The 27,378-nt window shown below is 44.5% G+C and overlaps 1 protein-coding gene across 1 annotated transcript; it reads left to right on the top strand.

Annotated features, from left to right (window-relative positions):
• Window positions 1–872: 872 nt before the first annotated feature.
• Window positions 873–26,361, top strand: dop1a (DOP1 leucine zipper like protein A). The gene is made up of 38 exons (XM_070911323.1): window positions 873–1,020; window positions 2,425–2,620; window positions 2,899–3,080; window positions 3,170–3,340; window positions 4,730–4,919; window positions 5,159–5,257; window positions 5,668–5,767; window positions 6,766–6,875; window positions 7,664–7,778; window positions 7,912–8,032; window positions 8,786–8,905; window positions 9,218–9,335; window positions 10,233–10,262; window positions 11,308–11,574; window positions 13,455–13,974; window positions 14,157–14,440; window positions 14,536–14,688; window positions 14,764–14,864; window positions 14,972–15,237; window positions 15,396–17,517; window positions 17,783–17,894; window positions 18,102–18,284; window positions 19,083–19,208; window positions 19,483–19,617; window positions 19,940–19,995; window positions 20,162–20,266; window positions 20,502–20,568; window positions 20,802–20,946; window positions 21,462–21,541; window positions 22,187–22,296; window positions 22,584–22,733; window positions 23,604–23,665; window positions 24,088–24,240; window positions 24,418–24,554; window positions 24,704–24,759; window positions 24,851–25,015; window positions 25,301–25,430; window positions 25,616–26,361. Exons 2-38 carry the CDS (start codon window positions 2,483–2,485, stop codon window positions 25,922–25,924), a joined length of 7,488 nt encoding a protein of 2,495 aa, XP_070767424.1. The 5' UTR covers window positions 873–1,020; window positions 2,425–2,482; the 3' UTR covers window positions 25,925–26,361.
• The last annotated feature ends 1,017 nt before the right edge of the window (window positions 26,362–27,378 follow it).

The raw sequence follows: 27,378 nt of genomic DNA on the forward strand, positions 1-27,378 counted from the left end.
ATGGTTTGATTGAGATGTCATTGTTATGTTAAAAAAAAAAGTATGCTGTCTTGAAGTGATGGCAGGTATTTAGTTTTTTTTTGCAGTTTTTAATCGCACAAATAGGGAATGATGACGAAGCAACATTTGCAAAAAAACAGGTATTAAAGACAGACCCCCTTTTGAATCATGGTGACCTTTGTCTAATAAATTGTGTCTTTTCTAGTCACAGTCTTATTTGCTTCTGGTCCCCTATTATTTAGGAATATCCTGGTGGTCCGGGTCCCAGCCTAGGGCAGTTGTACATGTTGCCTGTTTGATAATCGAGCCTTGCTCAGACCCAGCAGTGACTAAAACTAAATTAGTGAAAAACTACTTCGTTACAAGGGTTTATATCATCATTTGTTGTTATTATTTTGACCAAACGTATTTGAATATGTCTCTCCCGAGACTGAAGGCAGGGGTGAACAGCAGAACCATTAGATAACTTAAGTAAAATAAAATAAAAACAATAACACATGCTAATGCTGTATTTGCTGAAAGATGAACTTTTCAAATGTGAAAAATATTTTGCTTTTATTTTTAGGACAGAGCATAACATTTCCGGGACTCTTTGGGTGTAACTGTGGGCGACTTCACAGAGCAGAGGGGCGGAAGACGTCCATGCGGAAGACTGGAGCAGCTAATCTGCAGTGCAGTCTGGGAGCTGTCAATCGTCTCGCTTTGTATCTCTGGCACAGGAAGCAACTGATGCGCTCATCACTGTTTATGTACACACTGCGGGACCGATACAGAGAGAAATAAGAATATGTAGAATATAATTACCTAGTGTCTGCCTCCAAAGCCTTCTTGTCAAGGGACTTGACTTTGGTCATATGAACGGATGACATCGGAGCCGGGCCCTGCATCTCCATCATTTAAAACAACCTGCTACTACCGTTAGCTAGCTTGCTAGTCATTATTATTGACACTGTCAGCCGTTTTTACTCGGCGAACCGGGCACATGATTGAATGACAGTCGCTGGCCTGTATCCTGTAACGGTAAGCTTTTACATTAGCTTCAATTTGTAACGTTATAAAGTGCCATGTACGTTAGTTAGCCAACATCACCTCACCTAGCTAGTGACAAGGTAGCTATTAGCTATAGCCTTAGTGTAACAGTTCCTCTCTCTCTCTCTCTCTCTCTCTCTCTCTCACAGACACTATAATGACAGTAACGCGGTTATTCTTTAGCTAAAAGGCGCATTTGTATTAATATTTCATCACAGGACGTTAACAGGCTGCTGTCGTTGGGACGACAGGCGTGAGTAACGTTACCTGCTCCACCCGCTACTATGTTGTTGACACTTTACAGCCGTACTCAGCCGTCTGTTAGCTCGGGGAGACAGCTGTCAACAAGCGAGTCTCTTACACACAACGTTACATTTCCCTTTAGGACGTGGTAACTACGTCTCAGACGTCCTGAAAGACATGTATTCAGTTCTCTGTCTATGTGCTACAGACACTTTTCACGGCAGACATTTTGGCATGTCACTGCAGGAAAAGCACAGGTGTGATTAATAACATGAATTAGTAATGGCTGCGGTGTGCCTGATGGCTCTCTGATATGGTTTCCTGGGACACTTCAGTTGAGTCATCATTAATGTTATCAGTTCCACCTTTTCCCGCTGTGACAAGTCTAATTGTTTACCATGAGTCTATTGCCTTGCTCAGTGGGCAAAGCTCACAAGGAAAATGTCACTTGCCTTTTCTGAACCGGTTCGAGCCCCTCATACAATCCAAAGAGCACTTTTGAGTGGCCCATTAGCCCCTTTCCCATATATTCTTAGGTCATAAGGCATGTGGTGTTAGGTGTGTCCATGTGCTAGTAAGTTAGCCTACATTTAAAACTCCATATACAAGAGAATTGAATGTAGCCAGTCTTACAGCATTTATGTTTTTAATGGTAGCTTGTCAGCCTGGATATTACTGTGAGGCATGGATGTAACAACCTCACCGCGGGCTAACATGAGCCCGTTTCATGGTGAGGCGGTTAAGACTGCCATGTGATGTGAAATAGCAATCATCCCTCTCCTGTTCACCAGCAGCTGCAGAAATCTGTTGCCTGGCTGGCACGCCATTGCTTTCACATAAATGTTGTTGTTGTTTTTTTCTGAAAGATTGCGAGTGACATGGCGACCCCTCCTCTCCACCACGTCGGTCATCTTGATTCATTTCCAAGCCCGTAAAACGTAGTAACATAGTAATGGCTGCTCACGTCAGACTTTGCTCCTCCTGATTTATACGACTCGGCCCATTAAAATGGCTCCAGCTACACCCTGGCAGATATTGGACCACGTACTGATTGATGGCCTCAGGCTTTTTTTCCTCCATGGTCGAGCATGAAGATGACTCATGAGCGACGTGTATTTTTTTATCTTTTTGTTCTCATCTTCTTCTGTGCAGGTGTGATGTACATATGTGTGCCTGGTGTTTCACATTAGCGTAATAACCACCCAGGAGGATGAATGCAGAGGAGGTGGAGCTGCTCAGTGACTCCAAGTACAGGAACTATGTGGCAGCAGTGGACAAAGCCCTCAAAAACTTTGAGTACTCCAGTGAGTGGGCAGACCTAATCTCCGCACTGGGCAAACTCAACAAGGTAAAGATCTCAGACAGGCCTCAGCTTGACATATGCTGTACTAAACACATGTACATACAAATACATGTGTATATACAGACTGAACACTCACTTTGAGACTGGTATTCAGCCTACTGTAAAGGTGTGAGTTGTGAAATAAAGATGTAAAGTTTTCTGAAAACACATTACTCACACACATCATCTTGTGCTCTTGTGTGAATTGCTCTCATGAACATCCTGGTTGTTACACCGTTCCCTGTGCATGCCTCATGTCCCCCATTTTCTACATCCTGCCTCAGGTTTTGCAGAACAATGCAAAATACCAAGTGGTTCCCAAGAAGCTGACGATAGGCAAAAGGCTTGCCCAATGCCTCCACCCTGCCCTGCCCAGCGGGGTCCACCGCAAGGCCTTGGAGACCTATGAGATCATCTTCAAGATCATTGGACCCAAGAGGCTGGCCAAAGACCTCTTTCTGTATAGGTAATACTGTAGTACCACAATAAGGTTCGCCGGACATAAAGTTTTCAGCTAGTTTCAAATCTTGACATCACTTGTATCTGTCACTGCAGCTCTGGGCTCTTCCCTTTACTCTCCAATGCCGCGATGTCTGTGAAGCCTGTGCTGCTGGGGCTCTATGAGACCTACTACTTGCCCCTGGGAAAGACTCTGAAACCAGGCCTACAGGGGCTACTGACCGGGGTACTGCCCGGCCTGGAGGAGGGCTCCGAGTATTACGACAGGTGAGAAGAGCAGGAATGGAAAGAAAAAAAGCTTAATGTGCACATGGGCATCGGAACAGGCCATTAGGAGAAAGCATTTTCTAGCATAATGTGGAAGGAATTGATTTCAGATTGCATGAATGATACATGAGATATATGAGTCGTTGCGAGACTAATGTTTCAAACTCAAGACACGGCACCAAGACTTCTGTCTCTCAGACAAAACCTAGTCTTACACTCCAAAACATGTGTATTGTTTTATACCAGGAATTACCTGCAGACATTTGTGTCTACTATGTTTACATTTACTGCCACAACAAATTCCACATTTGCAGTATTTTCTTAGCGTAGCACTGTGCTAGGCCAACTAATCAAACTGACAGCACATGATTTATTCCTTTAATTCATACATGTTTTTATTTGTTCATCCCATCAGTGCTACCTTAGTTACTCTCACAGGCACTAGAGGGCGCTGCAGTTACACATGAAGCCACGGTGACATAATTGGCGGAGAGGGTGACTGACTGCATCATAGGACTTTTTCATGGCAGACCTTTGAACATGTTTTAGCAGGAAAAGCATTGGTGTAACTGAGGAAATGAACTATGGCTACATTAGATTTACGTGTCCCAATAAGCAGATGTAACTAATGTTATTAGCAACACCTGTGCTTTCCCTGGTATGACATAAAAATGTCTCCTGTGAAAAAGACCTGATTGTAGGGATCAACATGTAATCTGTCCTCTGGTTTTTCATGTAAATGTATATTTTATGTTAGTTTTAGTACTTAGCGCTAACTGCAGAGGATAACAGGAGATTGCAATATTTTTACTACCTCCTGTTGCCGTTTCCTGTCAGTATTTGCTGTTTCAATACACTAACATTTAAGTTTCATTATATCTTAAAGCTGCACCAAGATTGTAAAAAGTCACCTGTATTATCAGCCTACATCACAATAGTGTCCCATCTGTTCTCATTTAGATTTCACAGATTCAATGTATTTGCCCAAATTAATTCAGTATTATGTGTACTCAGTTGCTGGAAATGGCAAATTCAAGCTTCACAGTGAGATCCAAATGGTCTTATAAACAGCAGTGAGTGAGTGCTCTGCTCAGAGAAATTAGATGAATGTGCTGTGTGCCGTTAAGTGATGTTACATTACGGAACATTACGGAAAGAAAACTCAAAGAAACAGCAATAAACCCTGTGCAACTAATGCAATTCAGTAAACATTATAAACATGTAACTGTGCATTCAAACCTGCAAGACCCCAACATAACCAGCAGGAAGATTCTGCTTAATTCGTTGCTGAACAATTGACTATTAAGACCTCTGCATGAGTACTGACAACACCATGTGAAGCATAATGTTGTGCTTTAAACAAGTATTTACTGTCTGTGTTCTCCACAGAACCAACACCCTGTTGGAGAAGGTGGCAGCAGCAGTGGAGCAGTCGGCCTTCTACAGTGCCTTGTGGGGCAGCATTCTGACCAGCCCTGCTGTGCGTCTCCCTGGGGTGACCTTTGTTCTGCTGCACCTCAATCGCAAGCTCTCCATGGAGGACCAGCTCTATGTCATAGGCAGCGACATCGAGCTCATGGTATATGGCAGCTCACTACAATACAAACATCTCTTCTCAAAATACTTAATGACAGAATTGCCCCTGAGCTGAAAATACAGTTTGCACACCTTCCTGCAAAATTGCAGCTGTAAAGCTGATGTTTCAGTGATTTGGGTTGTTTGGGTTGTTGCGTTAACAGTGTAATGTTGTATAATTACTACTACATTTTTTAATGTACATTGGCACGTTCGATAATAGTGTGTCTCTGTTCTCACCAGGTGGAGGCGGTCAGTACCTCAGTCCAGGACTCAAGCGTGTTGGTGCAGAGGAGCACCCTGGACCTGATCCTCTTCTGCTTCCCCTTCCACATGAGCCAGGTAAGGAAATCTGTGTGACTGAGGTCTGGCTAACTACAGGAGTGTGTGTGTTAACTGCAGTATGGTTATGATGTGTGTGTCCTGTTACAGATAGGATCAGACCAAAGTTTCTAACTGGCTGATATTGATATGTCAAGCTATTTATGCATCAGCTAGTATTAGTGTTAGTAGTGTGATTTGTGTATATGTGTGTGTGACTCATGCTGGCTGCTTGTCAAAACCTTCACCTAAAAACATTCCTGGACCTGTCAGGGCCGGGACACAGCTCTTATCTGACATCTGCTGTGTGTGTGTGTGTGTGTGTGTGTGTGTGTGTGCAGGCGTATGTTTTAATGTATTTATGTATGTCTATGTGTGAAAAGGAGAAACGAAACAGTCACAAACGTTCTGGTCTGTTCTGCTGTGTTCAGGCGACTCGCCCTGACATGATCCGGATCCTGTCAGCAGCTTTGCATGTGGTTTTGAGAAGAGACATGTCCCTCAACCGCAGACTCTACGCCTGGCTGCTGGGTGCGAAATACACACTCAGACACAATACTGACGCTGAGATGTACCAGGGTTCCCACTCACCACTTCATGTCTGGAATATTGTACAATTAAGAGAGATACTTTCTCCTCTGAACGTGAAGTGAAGAAGGGAATTTTTAGTCCAACAATGGTCTTTACACTCTTAACAGGAATATACCCCAAAGTGTTGTTGTCATTTATTAACCTGTAGTAGACACTTAACTGTGTTAGAATAACCCAACAGGGAAAATATAGGTTGGGAAACCACTGACGTTGACATGAACCATGGCAGGAACCCTGATATACAAACCTTTACATACACATTGTTCTGTGTTGTGATTTGCGTAGACACAAGGTGTGCTTTGTTTTGTTCTGTTCTGTGGAACATACAGTAGGCTTGTATTTGCTGTGGTCGATGTCTTACTTAATTTTCTCTTGTTTGCAACTCACTGCGGATGAACATCCTGGTAAGTGTCTGCATGGCTGAGGATGGACACTGAATGTATCAAGCTTACACTCTCCTCCAAAGCAATGATTGATGCATGAGAATATGCCAAATGTCTAGATCAGCAGGACTGAAGGACAAATAAGAAGTGGCTTGAAGGTCAGGGTCGTAAGTTAGTTGTAAGCCAGATTCTTCCAGTGAATGAGATATATTATTGTGGTGTGAGTGGGCTCAGGACTGGCTTTTCTTTAACTGTTCAGTGATATTGAAGATTGACAGGCCCTACCAATCTGAATCTGGCTAGGCCTCTATAGTATGAAGCGGTCCAAGATGTACTTTACTACTCCATGGCTGAAATCTGAGAGGTGTTGGCAACAGCCATTAGGACTTCACAAAGAAGAAAGAAGAAGAGGTTTAACTGGAAGATACAGATAGTTTATCTAAGAGACTAAATCTCCCTTTGCTCCCTCTGGATAAGTGCTTTTCCTCTTGCCTTGTGCTGGATACGCTGGACGTACATCTGAGTGCCATTATTAACTGTATGTCTTTTTTGAAGGCTTCGACAACAATGGGGTGATAATAGGCCCCCGCAGCACTCGACAGAGCAACCCAGAGGACCATGCTAACCACTACTTCAACACCTTCTCTAAAGACATGCTAGTCCAGGTGAGCTTTCAAGCTAAATGCAAATAGGTTACCAATGAAAAATGGTTTCTTATGTGTCAAATTAGCTTCCAAAAAATCCCCAAATAAGATGTCTCCTGAGATCGAACGTGAATATGTGTGGGGTACGGAAGTGTGTGTGTGTGTGTGTGTGTGTGTGTGTGTGTGTGTGTGTGTGTGTGTGTGTGTTGGGGTCCGTCCTCAGTTTAACAGATCTGGCACTCTTTTGTCTGCCACTAATTTATCCATCCCCTTTAATCCTTCTCCTCCCACACCTCCCATATCCTCCCTGGGGTTTGCTTATATGTCCTGCTATTCCCAGTCACCTGTCCTTTGAAGACTGCTCCCAGTTGTCCCAAAGACTTTTACGCACGCATACAGACACGGTAATGTGTCCTGTCACGCTCAAAACAGGGGGCACACAGAGCGACCAGGAGGGGAAGTTTTGTTTTTGAAAGTGTTTTTTTGTTTAGTTTTTTTGTTTGCTCTTCTGCCATCTGCTCTGAGGCAGTTACTGGAGCTCCCTCCATTGGGAGAAGGTTGGTACTACAGAGACCGTCTGTTCCTGGCTTCAGCCCATTATGTGGCAGACGAAGCGTGAAATACACACACACACACACAAAAAGAACAAAATGAAAGGGGGCTCAATGCAAATATGAAATTGGTTCTGCCAAGTATTATAGGAAGCAAAATGAATGCTCTCTCTGCTGTGTCAAAAGTGGCTGTGGAGTCTTTTTTCTGATCTCTACTGTAATAGAGGTGTGTGTCTCTCTGTGTTTGTGTGTTTTCAGGCAATGGTGGGGATCTTGCAGGGCAAGGCCCGAGGCGGGGAAGAGGAAAGCATCCTCATGCACGACCTCAAGCCATTTCGCATCCTCATTAGTCTGCTGGACAAACCAGAGCTTGGTAACCAGCTTATCAATATGCAGACACCAGCAGTCTAAATAGTGTTGTAAATGCTTAAATAGTGATGCATAAACTACATTTGATATATCCACTGTGTATATCATCTCCCATATCTGTACGTTTCTCTCTCCAGGTCCTGCAATCCTAGAGGATGTTCTGATCGAGGTGTTTCGGACTCTACACACACAGTGCCGAACAGAGCTGGACCTCCAAAACCAGAGTCCATTCAGTAAAGACCACACACACCTCAGCAGGTCAGTCCAGTCCGCCACCTGCCCATCTGTGCCTTTTAGACATTACACACAAACTTAAATTAACTCCATGATTGAAGTTGGGTTGGTGTATCATCAAAGAAAAATAAAGGTAAAATAGGACAAATGGGGTATATCAAAGCTAATAACATCTAACAATTACCAACATTAGAACACTCTAAGTTATACTTGAACAGATAGAATATATCCAGGGCATGCATAATAACAGTGTTACAACATATTGAAAAACAGTTAATGGAAAATAAGTAGAATTGCAACATGAAAATATGAAAATACATGCAATTAGAAATAATGATATAAGACATGGAGTGAAATGTTTTGCATTTTACATTTAAGTTTTGTAAGTGTTGTAAATGATAGATAACGTAAATCATTCATTAATTACAATACAAGCTATACGTTATATTAACGTACATCACCCCTGTCCCCACTGCGTTACATTAACGCACCCACCCCCTACTGGACACTTTATCTGGACACTTTACTTTATTCTGGTCACTGCACTGTTGTTATTTATCTTATCTTATTTTTTTTATTTTTATTTTTATTCTTATTCTTATTTTAGCTTTTATATTCTACTTATTTGTTATCAAAACAATAGCACCTTCAGACCACAGCAAATTCCTTGTAATGTATGTTACTTGGCAATAAACAGTTTCTGATTCTGATTCTGATTCTGATTCTGAATTGTTCATGTATTTATCCGTACGAACCACATTTTTCTTCCTTTCCTAGTAAACTGCGAGAGAACAAGAAGACGGCAGAACTGATTAAAACAGCCAATCTCCTGTTCAACTCGTTTGAGCCGTACTACATGTGGGACTACATCGCTCGCTGGTTTGAGGAGTGCTGCAGGTTTGTGTGTTAAAATTTATGTGAACAAATCTGGGGGACGCTAAAGTTGCTGTCGTGTGTTTGGAGCCATTTTGAGATAATGATGCGTCATCCTCCTGCTGGAGGTTTCGTCTTTACAAAGAGTGGAAGAGATGCCGCTCTTGTTTTGGTTCGCCGTTGTGGTGAAACAGTGCTCAGCTGGTTCGCGGGGCCGAGTTTGTGCCAAGACACTTTTCCCACAGCCGAACAAAGTGGATCCACATCATCAACACTGAACTGAACTGCTAACCAACATACTTACTCAAAATAATCTCAAATGTGCCTCTGTTGCAGGAGGACAGTGAACAGCAGCACACGTGCACCACGGCATGCTGGGAGCTTAGATCCTCCAGAGCTCTCATTGGTGGAATTCTGTCAGCTGGTTGATTTTCTGCTGGATATTGTTTCCTTGGTGAGACTCTTTCTTTCTTTCTTTCTTTCTGTCCTTCTTTCTGACTTTCTGTGTTTTCTTTCTGTCTGTCTTTCTCTCTTTGTTTCTGTCTTTCTTTCTTTCCTTCTGTCTGTATTCCTTTGTCTTCTCAGTGTTTCTTTTTGTGCTTTTCTGTCTTTGTCATTATTCAGTCAGTCCTTCTCTCTATCCTTTCATGTTTTCATTTCCCTTCGTTTATAGGTTTCTGTTTTCTCAAAATGTTCCTCTTTATGTTTGCATCTCTCCTCCACACGTCTCTTCCCTCTTTTATGGTTGTTGTCTCCCGCCCCAGCTTGGGCTTTCCATCTCATCCTCTGTTTCTCACTCCCTCTTGGCTCACACGCCTCCTTTTTAAATCCAATTCCCTACAATTACCCTCCATAAACATTTGCAATTTGGCCTCCATGTTGTCAGATTCCATTTTTGAATCCAGTTCTGGGATGTTATGGTCACCATTAGGATGTGTGTGTGTGTGTTGTGTGTGTGTGTGTTTGTGCCCGCACACCTCTGTCCCATGTCTGTGTGTATATGTGTGCTATCTCTACAGGTTCAAAAATGCCTGTTTTAGTTTCCCTGCCAAAAATATTGTTTGCATCCTCTCAGAAATATGCTTGTCTGTACAGTATTTCCAATCTGAATAGTTTGGAAATTCTCAACTCTTTTATGACCCTGTTTAAATGCTTGTTGTGTGTGTGTGTGTGTGTGGAAGAGCAAGAAAAAGAGAACCTTGTGTTCTTTGAGTTTGTGAGCAAGAAAGGAGAAATGTATTGTGTGTGTGTGTGTGTGTGTGTGTGTGTGTGTGTGTGTGTGTGTGTGTGTGTGTGGCCTGTGCTCTGCTTGCTCCTGTCTGTTCAAACTATCTGCTCTTTCTCCTTGAAGCCTACTAGAAGCATGAGGGTAATCTGCCAGGTAAAGTACTGCTCTTTCCTGCTTTTTCACCTCACCCTGCTTCACTGAGGCTACGATAACATTTCTGCAACGTCCTGCCAACATCCCTCAGGCCATCTTTGTTCCTGTCCTGCTTTGAGTCATCATTTCAGAATGACTGCCTTTAATGCCAAAAAATGATCCAGAGAAAGAAGTGGGATTATAACAGTCATTACATGTGGTGTTTGGTGTGGATCTTGTTAAAATGAAATCCCCGCCCAGTGTGTATGTGCTTTCTGTTAAGCATGCATGCAGTTATATGCTATTGCAGTGCTCACATATTTGTAAGAAAATATGACTACTTTTATTTACTTCATGGTTTAATGCTTATGTTATGATTTGCTTCTTTTTTTGTTTGATAAAAATGTGTTTACTCATGAGAAGATCATCACACTCACAACACAATGCTACAAAACTGAATATGGAGGAAAGAAGGCTCTGTACATGTAGGTCCAATATGTTTGATGATAAAGTCATCATTAAATACTTGAATTGGATCTAAATGTGCAGAGCCTTCTTTTTTCAAAGGAAGATAAGAAACCATCAACACACAAAACAAACGGTTAGGAGAGATGGGAGAGACATCTTTGGATAAATGGTCTCACATAGCATTGATAGTGTTAGGCTTTCTAAATATTGATATTTTTACTATATATAGTAGTTTGTCCAGATAATTCAGTATCTTTACATTTTCCCATTCCAGGCCACTTCTATAATAGAAGAACTTCTGCAACTGCCCTAAAATTGGGAAATTCTTTTATGAAACCAGAAAAATGTCATTAATATATGTAAATTTAAAAAAACTAATAATATTCATGCACTGGTTAAGGGGTTAAGATTGTCCCTTTGACAGACCAGAGAGAAACTAAGTTATGGCAATCATTTTGAAGACTAAAAATCAATAAAAGTCCAGCCTCATCCTTAGTTAACAACCTTAACTTCATTATATGAGGTTCACCTCCTGCAGATGCCCAGTATTTGCACCTTCAAGTCCTCACTTCACTTCGGTTTTTTCCAACCTCTCCAGGAGACTTACATAGAGATCCAGACCGAGCATCTCCCTCAGCTGCTGTTGCGTATGGTGGCGGCTCTGACCTGTCACCTGCAGGCCCTGGGCCTCGGGGAGCTCACCCACTGCCTTCGTCTCTGCTCCAAGATCCTCAGCAAGGTGCAGCCACCGCTGGTGTCCCCTCTGGCCCTGCCCTCAGGCCCCCAGGCTCAGGGCCTCTCCAACTCCAATGGCAACCCTTCAAACTCAGCAAGGGATAAGAACAGAGACAAGGAGGACAAACGGGTGAGGAAAAGTGTGAATAATGTTCCATAAAAATTAAAGGGCAATGCTCTGTTCAATCACAAACAGATATTAATTTGGAAGTGTTCAATATCACCTTTTGCCCGCCACTTTAATTAGAGTATTTGTTCGCTTTAGTGGTCAGTTAGACATGAAAAGTATTGCTGTGCCAACCTCTGACTTTGAAATGCCCGCTGATAATTCTGTTCCGTCTCTGATCCTTTAAAATCTTTTGATAAAACATACGCCCTGTTGCTGCCCCAGTCAGAGCAAATCCCAGTTTGACCCATATGACCCACTTCCCCTACAAGTTACTGCCCAAAAATCCATCAAGTCAGGCTCTGATGGTGTGCCCTGGTCCCTGAACAGGGCCCCTTCCGGCTCATGTTGGCTCCTGCCAGCCTCCTGCCCTGTGCTGCAGTTGGCTGGGTGGTCCCACGGACTGGCCCTGCCATCCTGCATTCCCTCGACAGAAGGCATTTGAAGACTTGTTCAGAACAAATGCTTCGTTTGGCCGCCCTGGTTCTTCTGGTCCCTGTCCAGCAACCTGGTTGTTTTAAGTGTTTGAGAGCTCAGTGAGGCATGATTAAAAGTTCAGTCCCATGCCCGGAGATGGATAGGGGCTAGATAGATTGAGGTAGGCCCATAAGGGACAGAAGAGAGGACAAATAGGTGGACAGAAGATAGTTAACCAACAGCTGAGCCCAGCTCGCCTTTTCTCTCTCAGGAAGAGGAGAAGTAGACTAGCCTGTGATGCCCCCTGGGTGAGACCATATCCATTGGAGTAGAAAACACTCCACATACATCCACTGAATACCATAACATCCCCACCCCCCCACCCTGAGGGGCATATAGAGAACGTGCTATCTAACGTGCCATCTGAGTCCAGGCTCCAGAATGTGCATGCTGCCTCGATCAAAATGCATCCCAGGAAGCCCTCAGGCTCCCACAGGCCGACTGTGACAAAGAACTGTAAGAAGTTAAGTCTGTTGGTCTGTCTGCAGCAGGATGCTAGCCTGGTGTACGGCTCAGTCTACAGAGTCTCTCAGGTCAAACCCAACAGCCGCACTATATAATGACCAGTGTACAGGACGCAGAACAGTGCAGTGAGAGCTCCGCTATTAAAACTAACAGGCGTACATTTACTGAATAGATTACAGGTATGGTCTTAGTATATGGATATGTATATATATGGATATGAGATGAAGTCTTCTATCGCGGTATCTGTAATTTTGTATTGCAATATCAATGTATGTTGTGATATCTTGCACTTATATTGCATATTGTTCCACAATATTGGGCCTGCTGGTTCCCTGGAATGACTTACTGGGACACTTAATTGAACTTAGCCTTTATTAGGGTTATAAATTACACCTGTGCTTTTCCTGCTATGACAAGTCAAAATGCCTGCTGTGAAAATGTCTATGATTGTGTGAGTAAAGCATCTACTCACCCATCATCCACCCACACAGGTATTTTCATCTAATTAGACCTCTACTCAGGGCTGTGTGGGCTTGTAGAAACAACCTCCCTCCCTCTCCTGCTAGTTTTGTTGCAGCTTTATCAATGTTATTAGTACATAGAGTTTGTTGACATCACGTAATTCCCAGTATAGCTCCCCCAAAATGTAGCCTGACAAGAGGTCTGATGAGCCAGGGTAACTGAGAACACCTGTGTGGGTGTGCAGAGCCTTTAAGGAAACCAGACATAAATTCAAATTATGCTGAACAGGGACAGATTCATCCAACATAACACTGTCCAGTCTGCTAGAACCAAAAATAAGGTCACATTCATTAAATGAATGGCAAAAGATTCATCTCCCACTGATTTTCCTGGCCTGCTGCATTTTCAGTGTGCTGATAAGACCTATCCTCCTCCTGTAGGCTTTACCCGCTACTCTGGAGCTACCAGGCAGCGGGGAGGTGTTTGAGGATGGGGAGAACCCTCCCAGCAGTCGCTCCTCAGAAAGTGGCTTCACAGACTTCATCCAGTACCAGGGAGATGGCTCAGAGGAGGCAGAGCGAGCCCCTCATCCCCACCCAGCTGTCAGGACAGGCCGTCGCTCCTCAGGCCCATCTCAGACCAAGCCTCTGGACAAACCCGTCATGCAGTGCTGCCTGGAGCACTTCCAGCAGTTTCTCTCCCGACTCGTCACCTTGTATATTACCCCTGGGCAGGCGGACAAAGCTGAGAGCGAAAGAGGCATCGTCATGCAGTCGGGGCCCCTGGTGGGCTCCCAGCACAGTGATCATATGGAGTCATGCTCAGGATCAGGGTTGGTCCAGAGGGAGTGTGTTGCTGCCTTCACTGCTGCCTGCCAGCTCTTCCTGGAATGCTCCAGTTTCCCTGTATACATAGCAGAGGGCAACCTCAAGTCCTCACCCATGCAGGAAGAGCAGTTGGGTAAGTGCCGAAAACACAAATTAATGTTTTAGCCAATATTTATGGTATGCAAACTGTTTTAATGTGTTTTAATTGGAATGACCACTTTCATTGTTGGAGACAATTGGGTGCTCAGATCTAGTTTTACAGCTTTTAAAGGTTTGATTTATTACATTTAAATATGTGTCCCCCTGTGAATACAGACAGTGAGCAGGTCCGTCTGCCAGTGTGGCTACAGACCCTGATGGATGCCTGCTGCCTGGCCAGTGACTTCAGCCTGCAGGGTGTGGCCATCTCCCTGCTTATGGACCTTGTGGGACTCACCCAGTCGGTTGCCATGGTGACCGCTGAGAGCGTGGCATCGGGCGGCAACTCCGAGTCTGCCCAGACCATGAGCCCCAGCCAGGGTCGAGTAGCTGTCGTCATCAGGCCCCCACTCACTCAGGGAATCCTAAAGCACATCGCTGACAAGACGGACTTCTTCAAGGTAGAGATCTCAGTTTAAGTTACAGTGGAACTATTTGCAGGCTTAATCTTTTTGATGGGCTTGTCCTCTGTTTAATTTCCAAACCTTTTTCCCAGAGTGTGGCTCTGATCCTATGGGACCAGTTGAGTGAAGCAACACCTCAGCACCATCAACGCAGCGTCGAGCTCTTCTACCAGCTCCACAACCTGGTGCCTTCCTCGAGCATCTGTGAGGACGTCATCAGCCAGCAACTGATGCACAGAGACAAGGTTAGTGTAACACACCACACACTGCAGACACACATGCTCGATGAAATCCATGCTGAAGCACCTTTTTTCTTTCAGAGAATTCGGCTGGAGGCTCACGTGAAGTTCTCTGTGCTGTGGCATTTGACACGAGATTTGAACATGACCAAGTCTTCTCCTTTTAATCGTACTTTTGACAGGTAGGTTGGCGACATAGAAATAGTCCTTCATTTATTCATTCATAGAGTTGTATTTTGTATCAAGTGCCTTTTCTGTGACTCACTTTGCATCTTTTCTTGTCCTTCAGGTCTCTTTTCATCATGCTCGACAGTCTGAGTTATTGGGACCCGTGCACTAGCGCTGTTGGTCGGGCTTGGCTGAATCAGGTCCTTCAGAGACACGACATCGCTCGGGTTTTGGAGCCTCTCCTCCTCCTTCTGCTCCACCCCAAGACCCACCGAGTATCCATTCAGAGGGTACAGGCTCAGCGCCACTGGGCCCAGGTCTTCCCTGAACCGCCTGAACAGGAGCCATCAGAACCCATTTACAACCGTGACTCTGGCTTCTCAGACAGTAAACAATGACCATTAATTCCGCTTTTTTAGTTTAACTGGTAGTTATGGTGTCCTTTTTGTATCCAATTTGTTTCCACATTGACTCTTTATGATTAAAACATCTTGAAGCTTTGCCTGTTATTAAAAAATGTTCTTTTCTCCTCTTTCTTTAAATAGACTTCAGTCACATCCAAGGGGAGAGGGTGGCACACGAGGAGCTCCGAGGCCTGGTGATGGGTGACATGGAGCCGTTCTGTCTGACTGTCAACCCCTTGAGTGACAGCCTGTCCTTGCTGAGCCTGAGCAGCGAGAACTTGCAGCTAGCTGGTGAATATCAGCCTACCGACCAGCAGAGGGAGCCCCAGAGCTCCGAGTCCAGTGGTTCTCATTCATCTACAGTGGAAAATGGCAGCTTTGAGGAACCAGAGGGTGTCAACAATACAGTCAATGGCTCCGACCAACAACCTGGTTACTCAGATGACATGTCTGAGGACTCCATAGAGGAGGCCGTGTCCTCCGTTATAAAAGAGCTGATAGACAGGGTTTTGAGTTTAGTAGATGAGGAATCTCTTGAAGTTTCACCTCCACCTGAAAACTGGCCCCAGACGGACACAGACAGCACTTCCTCAGATACCTCCACTGGTACCCGTCTTGACTCAGGCCCTCCTCCCGGCTCCAACCACCAGACTCTGCCCGAGATGCTGGCTGGAGGCACGCTGGAGTTCCTCTCTGTTACACCGGCTGATATATCTGCAGAGGAGCAGCACAGAGAGGGCATCACCCGTCATAGTTCATCGCCTTCCATTGTCATGTTGCCAGACATCGCAGACCCAGCCACCCCGGACCACAACCTGCGGGTGGAAGACCCTCAGGCCCGTAAACGTAGCCATAGCAGCACCCAGCTCAGCCTTAAAGGGAAGATCATGGAGAGGCTGGCGGACAAATCTCCAGGGGCCAAGCCCAAGCTGAAGAAGGCTAAGAGGAAAGAGGAGGAGAGGCAGAGAAGGTTGGCTTCTCAAGCTGAAAAAATGCGGCCTCCCAGTATTTTCTTCGGGGACAGCCTGGATCTAGAGAACTGGTACAGCTGTGGGGAAGGTGAGGTGTCAGAGATTGAGAGTGACACTGGCTCACCCAGCGGGGGCTCCTGTGGGACTGTCGGGGGTGTCAGTGTCACGGGACGCAGATCATCCTCTGCCCCACCTCGTTTCAACATCCATCCTCTCTACCAGCATGTCCTACTCTACCTCCAGCTGTACGACTCCTCCCGGGCCCTCCACGCCCTGTCAGCCATCGCAGCCATGCTAAGGGCCACTCCCTCAGGGTTTGTAAGTGCCATCTCCACCACCAGTATCAACAACACCTACACTCCACAGCTCTCTTTGCTCCAAAACCTCCTCGCCCGTCACAGGGTCTCCGTCATGGGCAAAGACTTCTACTGCCCCATCCCCCAGGACTCCCACTCCCACTCATTCCGCAGCGCCATGTACCTGGAGATCATCATCTCGCTCTGTCTCTACTTCCTAAGAAGCTATTACTCTGCCCACGTGGCAGCAGGCCCTCAGGATTTGGCAGGAAACCGGGCCATGCAGCTGACCAGTGTGGAGGTCCTAACTCTCCTTTTCAGTGAGCTAGCCAAAGCCACAGGTGGCTCGGCTAAGGGCTTTGCCAGTTTCATCAGCGATGTCCTCTCAAAGTGCAAAGTTCAGAAGGTGGTTCTCCATTGCCTGCTCTCCTCCATATTCAGCGCCCAGAAGTGGCATGAGCAGCGGGTGGCAGGGGTGAACGTGGCCACAGTGGAGGAGGGTCTATCAGAGGACAATGTTATCAACCTGTCAGAGGATCAGATAGACAGCTGTAGCGCCGTCCAGTCCCAGCTGCTCAGACTGCTACAGAGCCTGGTGGTGCTTGAGCACAGAGTCCTGGTGCCAGCTGATGAAGGAGGAGAAGGAGGACCTGTGGGAGCAGGGACAGGGACAGGAGGCGGTGCTGGGGCCGGGTTTGAGATCCTGGGCGGGGAAGTGGAGCATGTCAACCCTCAGCAACCGATGACGTCCCTGCAATACCTCCACGGACAGCCTATCACAGCGCAGGGTATGTTCCTGTGTGCAGTGATCAGGGCGCTGCATCAGCACCACGCGTGTAAGATGCATCCCCAGTGGATAGGACTCATTACAGCCACCCTGCCATACATGGGGAGGGTGCTGAGGAGGGTGGTGGCCTCGGTCACTCTGCAGCTGTGCAGGAACCTGGACAATCTTCTTCAGCAGTACCGCTATGAGACCGGGATAACTGACACCAGGTATTAACATCTGCATGGATGATGAGCTGAACTATCATGATAACCCATCCTACATCTATGTCATGCAGGCAGTACAATGCAGTAAGAAGGCTTAGCGAGGGTTTGGTCACCAGATGGCACTCTTTACCGCAAGATGCAATGGCACTCTTGTACATCATCCATCTTTCTGATGTAAAAGTTGTGATGAAAATGCTTTGACATTCAGAATTTTTGTGTAGAAATTCAGAAATATTGATTAAACAACTGCATACTTTCCCTCTTCTAGACCCCAGTGGATGGCTCTCTGCATCCCTCCTGACCTGATTCTGACAGTGCTGGAGGGGGTGACAGCCATCATCCACTACTGCCTGCTGGATCCCACTTCCCAGTACCACCAGGTGAGGGCGCTGAGCACCATTGGGTTGTTGCAGATTCCTCTTCCTCATTTCTCAGTGAACGTTTGCTACCTCAGCACAGTTTATATATAGCAACTCTGAATTTATTTTATACGTTTGTTAATTCATGAGTCAGATTTTTTTTTACAATATGCTTTCTCTGCTTAATAGTATAGTACTAACTGTCTTGTTGCATATTCTGCCTCTCAGTTACAGGTGAGTGTCGACCAGAAGCACCTGGCTGAGGCTCGTTCAGGCATCCTGTCCATCCTCCACACCATCATGTCCTCTGTCACCCTGCTGTGGAGCGTCCTCCACCAGGCGGACAACTCTGACAAGCCGGCTGCTGCCTCTGCTGCCTCCACTTCCAACATCAACCTGGGCTCCACTAAGGTACACCAGGCAACATGGATTCACAGTGTTTTCTATCAAAGACTCAATAACATATTTCTTCATGCAGGTCTTGGCCAGTCTCGCAAGGTGATAGCTGGCCTTTGCTTTGTTGTAACTGAACGCATGTCTGGACTGCAGAATAGAGGCAACATTTGACTGAACAAACAAATAGGTTGAATAAATTCAAAAACAGGTCATATTCTTTTTCAAATAACCTGAAATTTCTCCTGCAGCACTTAACAGAGGTTGGGTATAAAACAGGGCACTGTAGTGTGCACTGTACACAGCAAAGTGACAGTCCCAGAGGTCTAAACATGTGGGCAGCCTGGCCTAAAATATTCTACTTAGAAAGTATTTTAACTCCACATATAACACTTTGATTACTGGTCTCAACAGTGAGAACAGAATCTCATTACTGACTTCTTTTTTCAGCAATTGCAGCTCTGTATTTTTCTGCAAGTAGTTATTAGCCTAGATGATATTAGTTTTTCCGGAGGCGGGTTGCTAATGTAATTTTCACTGAGATAATACAGTGAATTTTATCCTGTACAGGAAATCTGCTAACTCCCATGTTCTGTCTGAGCATTTCACATTGGGCAGAGTAGTAGTGGTAGGTTGTATGTGATACATACATGGTTTGATTTATTTCTTGCATTCAGTTGTATGTTCCCTAACACAATATACTGAAAGATATTTACAGGATGTTATTAGTGACAGTATGGGTTGTAACTGAAATTGTTTGCACAGTAAGTTACCAGCTGTTCAGGTCTAACTTCCCTGCTCACATCTGTTCAACAGAACCTCCGGCAGCAAATCCTGGAGCTGCTGGGTCCAATCTCCATGAACCACGGCGCTCACTTCATGGCAGCAATTGCTTATGTTTGGAACGAGAGGAAACAGGTCAAGACTCCAGTCAGAAATAAGGTGAGTTTTCTGAAAAATCAGTGGGCATTGAAAACCATTTCCATCGACTTTACGTACTTTCTGGTCAATGTAGCAGCAAAGTCTTCCTCTTTCTGTTTACCTGCTGAAGTAAAATGTATTTAAAGAGTTCATTAAGACCAGGCTGAAAGCAGTGTTTTGCTGCCCTCTCTAGTTAAAAGTTAACTCTCTCACTATCATTGTTCTCAAAGGAGATGCCCAGACTGCAGCATGTCTCTGTTTGAGTGGACTCTGTAATTATATTTATACCTCCCAGGTGATTCCTTCAGCCAGTGAAGAGCAGCTGCTGCTGGTTGAGCTGGTTCGTTCGGTGAGCGCCATGCGCACAGAGACGGTCATGCAGACAGTCAAAGAGGTCCTGAAGCAGCCACCTGCCATCGCAAAGGATAAGGTTGGTGTTGAAGTGCTTGAACTCCATTAGCTTAAATGGTTTCATCCCCATCTTCTTTTCCCTCAGCATGAGACTTAGACAGCGCAGACCTGTAAGAGCCTCTGTCTGCGTGTAATAACCTCACAAATGTAACTGTTCACACATCAGGAGTTTTTCATTTTCAGTTACAATGAGAAAATATATCATACATTTCACAATAATATGATTTATGTTTGAGTGCAGCCCTTTGATGTTTTGTCATTTGATTTTTCTTGTGTCTTTTAGTTTTACTTTGTCCATTGTCATTCATCACTTTAACTATTTACTATTTCTTAACCGACAGAAGCACCTCTCTTTGGAGGTCTGCATGCTGCAGTTCTTCTATGCCTATGTCCAGAGGTGAGTCCACTGCTTCACAACAGTGGTACATATTTATACTATATATCTATTACTGTTTAATGCAACGGATGCCATTATTGTTTTTTATAAAGGCCTCATTGGTGCAGAGCCTTCTAACCTCTAAAACCTTTACTTTGCATTTATGATTGTGCCCTGTTTTTCCTAGGATCCCTGTGTCCAGTTTAGTTGATAGCTGGCCATCTCTGCTGGCCCTGCTGAAGGACTCGGTGCCGTTAGGCCTGCCTGCTCCTGGACAGTTTCTTATACTAGGGTTGGTTTCTCTTCTTTCTCTCCTTCTAATTGTCGAACAGGTGTCCCTGTGTCCTCACAACAAGTTTCTTGTACAATTACACTTAAATGTATCAGTTTTGTAGATGTTAGTGGGTTTCCCACAGTTAAATGGTCACAGTGTGGGTCAGTCTGCAGAGACTACACCTTCTGACACTTCCACATTTTATTCTTTAGCTTATTTAACATGGCTCTCCTTTTCTCTTTGTGTTCTCTAGAGTTCTGAATGAGTTCATTTTGAAGAATCCCAATCTGGAAAGCAAGAAGGACCAACGGGAGCTGCAGGTAATTACTGCAGCCACCTGACTCCTATTCAACTCTCAATTGTTCCCATTATGTGATATAATTAGATTATATTTCTTGCATCCCATAATTATTATTATTATTATTTTTTTTTTTACATAATCTTAATGACAAGTGTTACTTTTGTTTCCTGCTCTATAGTTATACAGGATTAGAGATCCACAATAAAATGATCTGATTGAACACAAGTAACTGAATATTTCTCGTGTATTCAGGATGTGACCCATAAGGTGGTGGAGGCCATCGGGACGATTGCAGGCTCCTCTCTGGAGCAAACCACGTGGCTGAGGAGAAACCTGGAGGTGAAGGCCTCTCCTCAGATAGTGGTGGATGGGACCAACCTGGAAGCTGACGTAGAAGGTGAGCTGCTTACAAACACTAGTTGCACTGGAGAACGTGCCAAAGAACGCTGTGTCTTTAACAGCCAGTTTCACACTAAACTTACTGAAAGTGTTAGGCACTACGTCTAATGTGAATGTGAGAAGAATAGGTTCAATATATATCTTGTTCTTTAACCCTTTCCACATTGTATTAACACTAGTTAGGCAGGCAGCTTGGATACTCACCTTTTTTGTATTTGTGTTGTAGGTAATCTGTATTTTGGCAGAGAAAAGATCATTTTTGTGTTTATACCAGAGATGTATTTTAATGTCAGGGATGAATGTAATCCAGCTAAATCAAGTGTAAAAAGTAATGTGAATGTGAGACACTGAAACTGTGTGTGGAGCACTTAGATGCTCCTGTTCACGTGCAGCATAACAAGCAGGTGATATGTGAATATATTTAGCAGATAGTCTGCATGTTTCAGCATGGCAGCATCAATACTTCTGAGCTATGTAGAAGCTGCTAATGTTTGATATGTGTGTGTTTTGTAGACTTAATGCTCACAGTGATGGAGGCCTCCAGCTTCACTCCATCAGTGTACAGCGTTCACGCCCTCACACTGTTGGCCGAGGTAAAACACCCATGTGTCTGTGATTGAGGCCATCAGTCTGTGGCTCTGCCAGTTCTTTCCACTGTTCATCTTGATCATGTCTCAAGCTGCCCTCACTTGCGTTTATCAGCTATGCTTGGGCCTGTTGCTCTCAGGCACAGCCCTACAGGACACTAACACATTCCAGCTGAGCTCCTCAGAGCTGATTTACGACCACCTCCCCACCTCTACTTCAATTATTATTAGTGAACCAGTAAATCAATCTGGTGGATTAGTGTGGTGCTGTGAATGAGCTGAGCTGGACAATTGAAATCACTGGCCACTTTCCTCCATGCTGGCTGTTTTAGCTCAATGGAGCTAATTTAGCAGATTTTGCCTGTGCTTCACTGCTGTTTGCAGCTTATAGATTAATGGGTTGATTCATAGTAATATATATGCTTGGCCAGTCGATATATAATGCTGCAGTGCAGTTAGTTGTACTGTTGGTTGGTGCAGTAATATACTGCCTGTGTATCACTTTCCAGCCAAGGAATCAAAGTAGTTCAATATTTAGAGATGAATGCCTACTTACCTACCTACCTACAGTTATTTAGGAAGAACATCACTTAATGTTGCCATGCCAACTGAAAGCATACGGTGTCAGAGTGACATGACTGTATTTGTCAGGTGCTGGCACATCTGTTGGACATGGTGTTCTACAGTGATGAGAAGGAGCGGGTGATCCCACTGCTGGTTAATATCATGCACTACGTAGTGCCCTACCTCCGCAACCACAGGTGGGGATGAGCTTCTTACTTCTTTTGTCACTAAGATTTCCTTTGAATTTCTGGCTAAAAGTTTAGAAGTGAACATCTTAAATTCACATCTTAACTGTTGAATAGCTTTGACCAAACAATTGTACACTATGAATCTTTTTATGCATGTAAATATGAAGGTGAAACCCATGAAATGTCAAGTGGATAAATAAAACTGATCTTTTCATGTTAGGGAGGAAGATGAAGTGTGAAAATGAGTCCTAGCTGATCATATGCATGTTTAATATGTTTCCTGTTTCTCCTGGCAGTGCTCACAACGCCCCCAGCTATCGGGCCTGCATCCAACTGCTGAGCAGCCTAAGCGGTTACCAGTACACCCGCCGCGCCTGGAAGAAGGAGGCCTTCGACCTCTTCATGGACCACACCTTCTTCCAGATGGACTCCTCCTGCGTCAGCCAGTGAGTAGGAGAGGAAACCTGACTTACATAGACATAGACATGAAGACACATTGACCAAGTGATTACACTGAGAGAGAGAAAAAACACATTAACTCAAGATGTGCAAGATGCACTTCCTAACACCAGTTCTGTGGTGCAGTTTCTGTGGCATAAGCAATTTTTTACAAAGTGAAGAAGATTGTTGCGACCTTACAAGTTTTAAGTAAGTAGTCACCCCAAAATGAGAAGTCAGTGATTATCCCAGCTATCATTTTGTCACATTGGGACCACCTAATGTACGCTGATATAGTTTCTGTAGTTGCATGTTTTTCTTCCAAACAATTGGGCCATATTTTTACAACTTCAAAAAAGAAATCTGAAGATTTCTTCAACAGCTTGAGTATCACAGTGTTTTGTAAAGACAAAGTCCAGTATTGACCTTTATTTATCTACTATATTCTGGTGACTGTTGGTTTAATGTCATATCATCACATTGAATATGCAGATAAAAATACATTTTCATGTACAAATCCAACCACAAAGTGTAATCCAAGGAAAAGCTTGTTCAAGATGTATGATTATATATGGTGACGGGGGAAGAAGAAAGACCATGTATTTCCTGTCTGCTTTAAGGGAACAGTATACCTGTACATTGTGTTAATAAAGGGCTGCTTTAGCTGTCCGCCCTTTGTTGACAAGATCAAAATAAAAACTCAGGGACATCAGAGGTGCATTTCTGAAGTCAAAGTGTGAACACATTTTACCTACGTTTCCTATCAACATAACTTTTGAATGGTACATTGCTGGATGTAAGGGGGCCGTGTCTGTTAATGTGTCTCGATGTTTCCTGGATATCAGTGTAACATCAACATCATTCTCCTCATTTTTCAGCTGGAGAGCCATCATTGACCACTTGATGACTCATGACAAGACCACATTCAGAGACCTCATGAGTAAGCTTGTTTGTTAAGAGTCTTTAGTAGAATTTCATGTATATAAGTGTAGATATTACCACTGGATGTGGTTACAGACCATTTGCCAGATTAGATCTTTTTCTTTTTGCAGAGCTTTTTTTTGCTCTTTTCATGTCTCATGTCAGACAGAATTTAACCTTCATCCTGCAAAGTGTATTTCCACTCCAATTAAGTCTGTAACCCATTCAGCTGCAAATATATGCTACTGTGACATACTTACAGTCAGTTCTTTTTATATAACCCAATATCATAGATCACAAATGCGTTACAGTCTGTACAGCATAAAACATCCATCCCTACAGACGCTTAATTCAGATAGAGAAAAACTCCCCTCCCAAAAAAACATTTAGTTCAAGTCTGGCAGACATGATATAATAATGCCGGTGTGTGTTTCCCTTTAGCCCGGGTGGCTGTAGCCCAGAGCAGCTCTCTGAGTCTGTTCACCAACAGAGACGCTGAGCTGGAGCAGAGAGCCATGCTGCTCAAACGCCTGGCTTTCACCATCTACAGCAGTGAAGTGGACCAGTACCAGAAATACCTGCCAGACATACAAGGTAAACAACACATACATATACTGCACATGTACCAGTGTTGAGTACAGATACTGTGTACAGCAGCAGTTAACACCCTCATTGGCGGCTGACCTAACCTCAGGACAGCCGTCTAAGGTTCATCAACCTGCATGTTCACCACGTGTTCACTGAGCAGATACTTTTTGTTCGTATGTTCAGAGCGTCTGGTGGAGAGCCTGCGTCTGCCTCAGGTGCCCATCCTCCATGCTCAGGTGTTCCTGTTCTTCAGGGTGCTGCTGCTGCGCATGTCACCTCAACACCTCACCTCCCTGTGGCCCACCATGATCACTGAGCTGGTGAGAAGCAGACGCCACTGACTACACGCTCTTTAGCTCACTTACCTTCATGTGTTTCTTTCTTCCAGTCTTCTACACATACTGACCTACCCACACAAAAACCCACTCACACACACTCATTCATACACTCTACATCTGTGTCGCCGTAGGTTCAGGTCTTTCTTCTGATGGAGCAGGAGCTAACAGCAGATGAGGACATATCAAGGTACATTATCTGTTGATATTACAAGCTGGCCATCATAAATTACTTCTTCCTGTGTTGCTTTGATGATGTAACCTCTCCTGTCCGCGTCTAGGACGTCAGGGCCGTCTGTGGCTGGGTTGGAGACCACCTATTCTGGTGGGAATGGCTTCTCCACCTCCTACAACAGCCAGCGCTGGCTCAACCTCTACCTGTCTGCCTGCAAGCTCCTGGACCTGGCCTTGGCCCTGCCTCCTGAGAGCCTGCCTCAGTTCCAGATGTCAGTACAGACAGGCTTTGCATGTGATTGGGTCGGGTTAGGGAATCAGTAATAGACACAATTCATTAAAAGTAGAAACTCTGTATGTATGCCTGTCACTATTTGGATTGGATGAGTACAGCAGGGATCACTTGCGATGACAATTTTAAATGGAGGAATTTCAGGATCTCAGTATGTGGGGTGCATTTGAATCAGTCATTTGGATATCACTCCTTTTAAAGCTCTGATGACTTGTTAAATAGATCAAAATTATGTTATTTCTGAGTGAGTCCTGCCTCATTACAGGTACCGCTGGGCCTTCATACCAGAGGCTTCAGACGATTCAGGGCTGGAAGTGAGACGTCAGGGGACTCACCAGAGAGAGTTTAAGCCCTACGTGGTCCGACTGGCCAAGCTGCTGAGGAAACGAGCCAAGGTACCGCACCCTCCCTCTATCTACACAAGTTATTAAATGATGGAGACAAATGACTGGCTCTTACAAAGAGTATGTGCAGGGAAGCGCTCGTTAAATTACCCTTTTTTGCAAGTTGCAGCCCATTTCGTTCATGCTGCATTGACCCCCACCTGTAGTCATTTGTTATCCATCCCCCCCTCTCATAGAAAAACCCAGAAGAGGACTGCTCCACCCGAACCCTGTCCTGGGAGCCAGGTCACCTCATGCTGACCCTGTATGTGATCCGCAGCATGGAGCAGCTGCTACCCTTCTTCAACCTGCTCAGCCAGGTCTTCAACAGCAAGGCCAGCAGCCGCTCAGGCCCCACCTACACCCACAACCCCGCGGGCGCCTCCTTCCCCGGCCACAAGGAGGGCCACAAACTGGAGAGCCAGAAAGTGTTCTGGAGTCGAGCTCGACAGAACATCGAGGAGATGGTGGAAAAAGACTTTCTCGAGGGCCTCATCAAGACGTGAGAGCTCAGCAAGGGGAGGGAGGGGGATTAACACATAACTGATCAACACTAGTGAAAAACCTCAACTTGTACATTAAAGAACATGGGAATACAAATGGGGGAAATTGTTTGTACATTTTTTTGTATTTATAATGATTATTTTACTTTTCAAAAGCTATTGTATTTAATTTTAATTATTTGTATATATGGAGCAGCTTTGATGACTGACTTTTAACATTTCATGTGAGTCCTTTTGGACAAAGTGAAGATGCTGTGCCATTCCATATCGATGTGACTTAATAAAGGTTTTTAATGGGAGGGTTACATGCTCACTGTCGTCATGACATTTTGAAATGCGTTTACACCATGTCCCAGGCGCAATATATCCTCAGCTAAACCAAGTTCCAGACCTCTAAATTTGCATGTGACTTCTATGATTTGTGCAGCAATTTAAACAAAGTGAAGCAAAACAGCAACTCTCCTGAACTGGGACCCCTAATGATTCAGGCTGATGGAACTTCACAAATTTACCAGTAACTTTTTGTGTTTTTGTTGGGGATTAAAGGTATCGTGTGGCTGCAGTTTGTGGCTTTGTTTTGTTGGACTGTATTGTGTTATGTTGATTACTTTGTCCCTGTATTTATATCAATGTGGGCAGGCTAAATCACAAACACCTCTCTGCATAATGCAATACAACTCAACAGCACCACAAACTGCAGCCTCCAAAATAAATCAAAACCTCTTTAAAACGGTTTCAACAAAAAAGGCTTATAACCTTCATACAGCAGGATTTATAGCAGCACTGTCAGACTGCATTAGTTTTAGCCGGGTGTGCCTAATAAACTGGCAACTGATGTGTGTAGTAATATTTCATAATAAGATATTCTCTGCAGAACTGTATGACACTTTGGTACATTTTGCTGATAGTACTTTTTTAATCCTATTTTTATGTAAACAGGATTTTGAATATATGACTTTTACTTGTAATGGAGTATTTTTTACATTGTGGTTTTGATACACAAGTAAACGATCTGAGAGTACTACCACTACGTACAAACCAGTGAGTAACTGGCTTACTGCATGTGAGCACATCAGCACCATGGACAGGGACTATGACTGGCTGCAGACTGACATAGTTTTTCGTGCCTCCGTGATCAAAGAACATGGTGTCAACCGAGGCTGCACGCTTATGACCTTCATGGTATGGTGGCAGCATGACAAGAATCAAGCTTGGCTGTAGAGTAGCTTTATTAACCCCTCGCGTCCTCACCCATCCACAGCCTCCGTCCTAGCTCTCGTCTCCTCCCAGCTCTCGCGATCACAGAGGCAGCAGCAGGGTTGGCGATGCTGCGTCACCTGACTCGGAGGAGGGGGGCGGGGCGTGGTGAGAAATATAAATATATTAATAATTAAATAAACAAGAGGATGTAAATCCACCGAGCACCAGAGCAACGCCATCCGACGACCCGGGTTGAA

The sequence above is a fragment of the Enoplosus armatus genome, chromosome 9, assembly GCF_043641665.1.
Source record: "Enoplosus armatus isolate fEnoArm2 chromosome 9, fEnoArm2.hap1, whole genome shotgun sequence".
NCBI classification, from domain to species: Eukaryota; Metazoa; Chordata; class Actinopteri; order Centrarchiformes; family Enoplosidae; genus Enoplosus; species Enoplosus armatus.

What these genes read in the sequence shown, in the direction of transcription:
- dop1a (XM_070911323.1), top strand. Translation starts at nt 2,483, where the DNA reads ATGAATGCAGAGGAGGTGGAGCTGCTCAGTGACTCCAAGTACAGGAAC. An exon ending in AACTGATGCACAGAGACAAG is followed by an intron (nt 14,689 to 14,763) that starts GTTAGTGTAACA and finishes TTTTTCTTTCAG; the next exon opens with AGAATTCGGCTGGAGGCTCA. An exon ending in CCCTACCTCCGCAACCACAG is followed by an intron (nt 22,297 to 22,583) that starts GTGGGGATGAGC and finishes TTCTCCTGGCAG; the next exon opens with TGCTCACAACGCCCCCAGCT.